General features: G+C 38.4%; 1 protein-coding gene across 1 annotated transcript; it reads right to left on the bottom strand.

Annotated features, from left to right (window-relative positions):
- Positions 1-3,092: 3,092 nt before the first annotated feature.
- On the bottom strand, positions 3,093-4,767 carry LOC147635307 (caffeic acid 3-O-methyltransferase-like). Its single transcript, XM_086802254.1, has 3 exons — positions 4,083-4,767; positions 3,812-3,876; positions 3,093-3,610 (listed from the first exon to the last, which is right to left on the bottom strand). Exons 1-3 carry the CDS (start codon positions 4,765-4,767, stop codon positions 3,311-3,313), a joined length of 1,050 nt encoding a protein of 349 aa, XP_086658380.1. The 3' UTR covers positions 3,093-3,310.
- Between the last annotated feature and the right edge of the window lie 3,384 nt (positions 4,768-8,151).

Here is an 8,151-nt window from a genome sequence, read left to right as displayed (position 1 = left end):
TCAACTAGGACCAGTCCCTGAAAAGATTAGCCGTTGTGCACGTAGTAACGCACGCAACAAAAAGTTTGAACTTGTAAAATAAGCCAAAAGGCTAATTGATGAGGAAAGTGCTAAAGCCGAAGAAACATGACAAGTGCCCAAGCACTGTAAGACCTTACGAATTGCCGACCGCATTGTTCAATATGATTCAGCTCAAAGGTCTAATAGTGGGCAACCTGGGACCTCATATGATGGTCCAACCAAGGTGAAGGAGGTGAACTTGGGAGGCTTGGGTGAAGACCCGAGGCCCGTATTTGTTGTAGAATACCTTTCAAAGGAAGAAGAAACCGAGCTCATTGCTCTTCCAGGACTGCTTTGCTTGGAAGTACACGGATATGAAGGGTGTACCCTCAGAAGTGGTCTAGCACACCATTCCCATGGTTGATGGAGCTAGGCCAATCAAATGACGAGCTCACCCAATGAACCCCAAATATTCCAAGATGGTCCATGAAGAGATTGAAAGATTTATCGATGCCGGATTCATCTATGAAATTAAACATACGGAGTGGGTATCACGGATCGTAAGGGACACTGTCCACCTTGCTTGTCTAAGAAATATTGTAGGAGGTCTTAACAATGTTCTAATATCACATGTTGTGTTTTTTGTCTAAGGTTTAAGCATAGATTTTGTTAGAGAAATCGTGTTTTGTTGCCTCATACATGTATGTATAGGCAATGTCGATCGACCCCTCACAAGATCCTGATGTGGAAACTCTGCTATCTATTATAAATGAACAATATGGGCAGCAAGCTTGGTCTTAGTTTACCTAGACACAGGTATGGTTCCATCAAACCTTTTCACATACACAAAGTTAATCTTTTATGCATTCTATAAGTCTTATTTTTTCCGCAATCTACCCCACTTGTTTGGTTGGGTAGGTCACGTCTTTGATAGACATGCAGCCGAGTGGTGCAGGCCCATCACAATAATATGGTGGTTGATGAGCCCACACCACCTTCCTCAACTAGACCCACCCCCGCTCCCTCATGTCCACCTTCTCCACAAGGACAACGTATTAGGGAGTCTGGGAGGGGAAGTAGACGTCCTAGTAGAGGGGGGGGGGGACAGGCTAACTTTTATTTGGCAAAAGGAGCGCTAGGTCTCTTGATGTGTCTCCCTAGCAGGGGGGCTCTTCATCTACACATTATGAGGCAGCCCCCACCAGGAGACCCATTCCCCCATTCGATCCATGCACCCTACCATAAAATGTGGATTTCGATGGTGCCCTTGTGATGGATGCTCGAGGAAAGAAAATCATAAACCGCATGCATGTACTTGCAAACGTGGCGTTCATGAATTCCTTCAAAAATTGGAAAGCACAAGATGAACTTTCAAAGTAATACATCATTGATGTGCTTAAGTCTGAGTTCCCTGTTCCACATGCGAGTCTTTGCTTCTCCGAGGAGTGGATGAAGAGACAAATCAAGATTTTTCTCTCTAATAGAAGAGAAAATATCAAGAGAGCAATAAAGAAAAATTTGGAGAACCCCAGCATTTGTACATCTAAGGAGTGGAGGCACGCACGTAGCTTTCTGAGAAAGCACCCACATGCTTTTTAACAACAAGTGCTTCCCGACTATAAAAGCGAGAGGATTCACACTTCGGCTCGGGAGGAAAGTCCTCCTTCATTGCTCGTTTCGTAAGTAGCATTTTTAGTCATCATTTCTTCTCCTCTTTCATTTTATTTTGTACTATATTGTTTTCTTTAACTAATTGTATTCTACTTTGTGTTTATTGCTGCGAGCTTTAAACAAATCTAAAAGATAATAGATTCGATACTTGCAAAGAGTAATGATGAATCTGTAGCTTTATTTTTTTTCTAACCATCGAACAAATGGTAACAATGAATTTGGATTTTAAAAAAACTTGTAAGTGTCTCATAAAATATACAAGGATTTTAGAAAAAAGTTAAATAACTTAGACTCCATGTCCATCGAGGATCGGGGTCATGGGACGATCGATCGTAGCCATCGAATCGAGTTGTATTATTTCACCAAATGCAACCCTATAACTATCAGCGTCATGACACATCACTATGTGGAATTCAAAGACAAGATTCATTACAGATAGAACCCTGGTTGTCCAATGAGCAGGCCGCCTTATTTTTTAGAAACCCAATCTTCGGTACCTACACATCACCATCGAGCTCATGTGGTCGCTTGTCATTATTAGAGGTAGAATCTAAGATGTCAACATTTGGTCCATCTGCTTGTCTCCATCTCATCTTCACAAATCCATCTTGTAGAGGGTTATGTGGTCTACATTAATTGATTATTCTCACTATCCCCTGTGCTATGGCCCGAAAAGGCCTTTCCCTACTTCATCATGGTCACGGGTTGTAGGAATCTAAATCCTGGCAATTCAATTACCAAGCCTTGTTTTTAAATAAAAGCCCTCATAATTCAATAGGACCTTGACACATCAACAGACAGAAAGCTAGTGAAAGTCACACAAATCAAAAGGTGCCACATCAGCACTTAGAATCAGGGATTTCACTGACGTAAACGAGAACATGTGAACATGTTAATAACATATGTTAATAACACAAAAAATCTTGTGATCACATATTATATTCACAAAGCTTTCACAAGGGCCTAAAAAAATTATCTTTGTCGGGCATAAAAAATCTTCTTAGGTGGCCATTGACCTGCTATTATGTGAAGATGGTAACATGAGAACATGTGAATAGCTTATTCCCATGTGTAGCCAAGCTTTTAAGGGATTCCCAATTGGCAAGTGACCTGTTATTTTGTGAACGGTAACATGAGAACATGTGAATAACTTGTTCACATGTGTTATTATCACAAAAAATCTTGTGATCACGTGAATATTAAATCCCTGCTTAGAATATTACAACAAAATGTAAAACTAATAAACGAATGACATATTAGCAAACATAATTTAAAAACTTCAGAACTTATCACAAATGAACACATCAACAATTAAAATTTAAAACAAAACAGTAGTAAATATTACTATTAACAAAGCTATCCCTATACCATGACAACCGAGAGAGGCTATTGATTAGCCTTTCCCAAGGGAAGGTGGGTCATCGGCTAGCACTAGCTCTCCATCTTCCTCTTGGGAAAGGCCTTCGAAAGGCCTTTCCCTAGTGCATCTTAGCATGAACAATCTCCATCTCTTTCTTGTTAGATTCTTTGCCTTCACAGCTTGTAGCACTTTGTAGAAATGTTGAAGTGGTATTGAATACATATGGAAACTAGAGGGATGATATTAATTAAACAACTTTGCAAGTTTGTTCACCTAGGCCTAAGCTTTATACATTTCTACAACACTAAACTCATTAAGCTTGCAGATCACTTGCATGTGTGCAAAGCCGACAACTTTACAAAGATCATGAAGCTCCTCTTGGGTGCGCTCTCGACCTCCAGGACAATAAGCAAACATTGCGAGGTCAACTTGGTACCCAACACGGGCCCTTAGCCCAGTTTCCAATGTAGTTGGTAGGATAATATCCACCACTATAACTTTCCCTTGGCTTGGAAGTGCTTTGTAACAATTCTCCAAGATTTTGACACATTGCTCGTCATCCCAATCGTGCAAAATCCACTATTTAAAAAAAACGAGGAATTTAAAAAATCATAACTATACGATGGAGTGATGTCGTCTAAAGAAGTTCCTTCCACCAATAATAGAGTTGAAGTAAAAGAAGTTCCTTCCACCAATAATAGAGTGGATAAAAAGAGTTGAAGTAAAAGAAATTTTAATTTTTTTGTTGCTTCAGTATTGATCGAGGTGGATAAAAATTACCTTCATGAAAATAGTGTCAGCTCGGGGGATGCTCACGAACATGTCTCCTCCTACATGCTCTACGCCTGTTTAATGGGAGATCACCGAATGGATCTCACGATTAAATTTCAAGTTATTTTTATTTAGAATTCAAATTAGGTAAGCACAAAAATTAACACCTGAAAGGAAAGCATTACTATCTTAATGACTAATTCAATATTATTGGAAGAACCTTAAAATTAGGCTAGCAAAACACACACACTAATAAAAATTGAGGGCTAGAGCTCTTGACCAGGGTACTCGGGCGCAGCTGCAATCACATGAGGCTGATCGAAATTGATGCCTTTAATGTGAGGGTGCTTAGAGATAATCATCCTTAAGCAGGATCCAGATCCGCCACCCACGTCTACAAGGCTATTCACACCATGGTCGAAGCCATGGTAGGACGTCGTAAGCAGTGCGCGCATGAGAAGTTTTGAATGGTGTGCCATTGCACGGTCGAAGAGCTCGCGAAATCTCACATCCTGTTGGCCGTAGAGGAAAATATGTTGGCCGTGGGTTTTGGTGAAAGGGCTTCCACCATCGAGGACTGCCTCTTTCAAGGCATCATGCCAAGTAATTTGCATTAACACCTCGTCTTGCAACAGGAGCAGCAGTGGAGCCAGGGATGCGCCCCCACCTTCGTTCATCACAAAATACTTGCTCACTGAGTTGAGCCCATACTTGCTTACAGCCTTGCCATATTGATCAACGCTTGTTTCTGGAGACGATGATGCTGCTGTGAGAACTCCATGGCTTGCCAGTACCCTTAGAATGCGATCTAGTGAGATTGCAGCCTTTGCAGGATTGGAGGCGGCAGTCGACGAGTCGTTGATGATGATGCCAGACATTATTTGGGCTGCTGATAATCCTTCTTCTGCACCGTTCTTGGCCAGTATCTCCATCACGTTCAAGTTTATTGCAGCTTTTAAGGCCATGGGCAAGGAACACAGCGAGCTCAGCTCGATAACTCGTAACCTTGTGTCTTGGCCAATGCATTCTCCTGGGTCACTTTTTAGTTAAATCCTAGGCAATTCTCATGCATTATTTTTTTAGAAGTAAAATCATATAGGCCAGGGCCAAGGCCAGGGCCAAGAGGTAAAATGTTCATAGCCTTGTTGATTTTCTTATATATATAAATCTATCATAATTTTAGGAAATAACGAGTAGGGAATATGCTTCTAGAAAAGCATGAAACACACTTTGTAAGGCATCAACTTCATAACACTATACGTGTCTTTTGAGGACACCTCCTCAACATAAAACATCACCTCCCATGCAAAATAGCATATAAGAAGTGTGGCATGTTTCCTATTTTTAAATTTTTTTCTCATTATATATATATATATATATATATATATACTAAGAGAACGTTGTACTTTTGTCAAAAAATATAACAATTCTTTCACAATGTACATACACACATGCATACATATATATACACATATACATACATAAAAATAAATGTGTGTGTGTGTGTGTGTGTTTGCGTGTGTGTGTATTATGAGAGATTTGTAAGCTTCATGTTTGCCAATTTGCATGGGTGATGACGATGATGCTATGTGTCAAAGGTTACCTTGAAATTTACTTTCAAAGATCCTTATGTTAAAAATAATTATGCTGTGTCAAGGTTACATTGAAAATTACTGTCGAAGATCATTGTGTTAAAAATTCTTTGTCTTTTAGTTAATCTAATTATTAAACCCATGAATCATTTTTTACAAGAATTTCATAGTATTTTGGGTTGCTGGTTGTTATAATCTTCAAAACAAACTTAGGGAGGTAAAAAAAAACTCCAAACATGGGATTGTACTATAATGAGAGTATGAGGCTACATTGTTGAGTAGAGAGAATGATCGAGCCAAATTTCCTAGTAAAGAGAAATCAACGATAGCTATTTTTGGGAAACACATCGAATTGATGCTTGTTCATGATAGCTATAGTCAGATTGGTTATTTAGTGACGTGACTTTTACTATAGACACATCCATGTATTGTATCATTTTTGGTGAGCACTATAAATCAATGGTGTTACCAAAATATATGGAATTTGCTACTCTAAAAATTTGTGTGAATCTACAATTCCTTATGACATTTGTGGTAGAATACCTTAATTGATGTAACACAAAATAAAACCCTCCTAAAGCAACCTTATTAAATATGTTGTTTCATGAGGTTTCATAAGGGATGGGAAGTTGGAGGAAAAGTGGTTTCCCATCTACTATTTCATAGTGGAGAATTGGAAAAATCTAACAACCCCTCGGTGGTTTGTGTATTAAGGGATGGGAAGTTGGAAGACAAATGGTTGCCCACCTACTAGTTTACACTAGAGAATTGGAAAAGCTAACAACCCCTTGGTGGTTCATGTATTAAATTTACACCCCCTTGAGGCTTGGTGGTGGTCCTCTTGTGTGTTAAATGTACACTCCCTTGAACACTACGTATACAAGAAAAGCTAACAATCCCTTGGTGGTTCCTATATTAAATGCACACTCCCTTGGTGGTGGTCCTCCTGTGTGTTAAATGTACACCGGAACTCAAAATCTATTTTCATTGTACATACGATCACCATGTATTTTATTGTTTCTTTTCAAATTTGGCTCTTTTTAAAAAATAAAATCCCTTCCTAGCCTACCTGACTAAAGAAATGATCAGTATTGTGGATCCACAGAGTTTTCTTAATGTGCTAATTTAGAACTACGTGTATCTTTTGCAATGTGCTAATTTAGAACTGCGTGTATCTTTTGTATCTTTTGCAATGGTTGGGCTTCGATGTAAAACATCGATTCTTAATCACATGAATGAAAGATTTACTCAGTTCTTAACTTTAAAGTCACTTCAATCACTTGATTAGAACAATTTGATTGAAAAAGGTTCATGACTATCTACTTTGTTTTTATTGTGAAGTCTAAACAAATCTAAAAGATAATGGATTCGATACTTATTCAACCTCCATACTTGAAGAGAGGCATGATGAATGCGAACCTTTATTTTTTATTTATGAATTTTCTAGCCATCAAGAAAATGGTAACAATGAATTTAGATTTAAAAAAACTATAAGGGCGTCTCATAAAATATACAAAAAGGGAAAAAAATTTAAATCACTTTGTGCCCATCTTTGTCAAGGATGGGGGTCATGGGAAGATCGATCCTAGCCATTGAATCGGGATGCATTATTTCAATAGGATAAGCTTTGTTAGATAAAGGACCCGAGATGTCAAATCAATAGACCATATTTTTTAAAAATCCAATTCTGGGCACACATCACCATCAAACTCATTAATTTTTGTAGTGCTGAGTGGTCGTAATTTGCTTCCTAGTCACTTGTCATTATCAAAGAAAGAATTTGAGATGTGGAAACTTAGTATATCTACATGTCTCCATCTTATCATATTCTCATTGATTGCTTCTTCTCTCACTCCCTTATTCTTGATGGGTCAGAAAAGGCCTTTTCCTACTCCGTCTCATGGTTAGGGGTCATGGGAGTCTAAATCCTAAGGATTCAACTAGCAAGCCTTGCAGGCATAACATCATTTTCTAGCAATGTTCTAGTAGTGTATTGTAAGTGGGATTCTAGTAGTGTATTGTAAGTGGGGTTGTCCACTCTCATTACCACTGCTCAGTAGCAAAATTATGCTATGCTCGACAATATTTTTTGTTACATCGTTTTTTCACTATTGAGAAGCATTTTTTAGTTAAAAGCAACAGTAATAGCAACAAAAAAATTCTAGTATACTGGGAAAAACTTTTATAGAGAAAATGAATATGTTAAAAAAAGAGGTTACCAAAAAAAACATCTAGAGTAGAAGACAAGAAAAGGGGTGGTTATAAAAAAAACATGTATGTTAGTACAAGAGGGAAAAAAAAAGATACAAATGCAAATTAATAATAGTAACGTAGTATTGACACTGCACTACAACAAAATTAGCAACATTTTTTTACTGCTTAGCTATGTAATTTCGTTGCTAAATGATGTTCCTAATTATGTTTCCTAGTAGCAGAATCAACAGCAAATGACTAACTTACAAAAAAAAAATCCATTCCTAAATAGACCTAAATCAATGCTACATCCAAAAATAGAGCACCAAAAAGCAAAACTTGTGTGGAAGAGAGTATTGCCAACCATACTCTCGATCTTCTTCACAAGCACTTCCAAGCAAGGTGTGCCTCCTCTTCCTCTCCACCTCCTAGAAGCTCTCCACCATGAAAGCTTCACCTTCATGAGAAGTTTTGTTTCTTCACCCTCTCCATCTCCATCTCCATCTCTTCTCCTCTCCTTCCCTCCTCCTTCTCTTCTATTTCTCTTCCCATTTCTTTCTCCTC

The sequence above is a fragment of the Cibotium barometz genome, chromosome 9 (assembly GCF_041138505.1).
Source record: "Cibotium barometz isolate CiBa-2024 chromosome 9, ASM4113850v1, whole genome shotgun sequence".
Classification (NCBI taxonomy): Eukaryota; Viridiplantae; Streptophyta; class Polypodiopsida; order Cyatheales; family Cibotiaceae; genus Cibotium; species Cibotium barometz.
The sequence above is the reverse complement of the archived record's forward strand: the minus strand, read 5'-3'. Positions and strand labels throughout refer to the sequence as shown.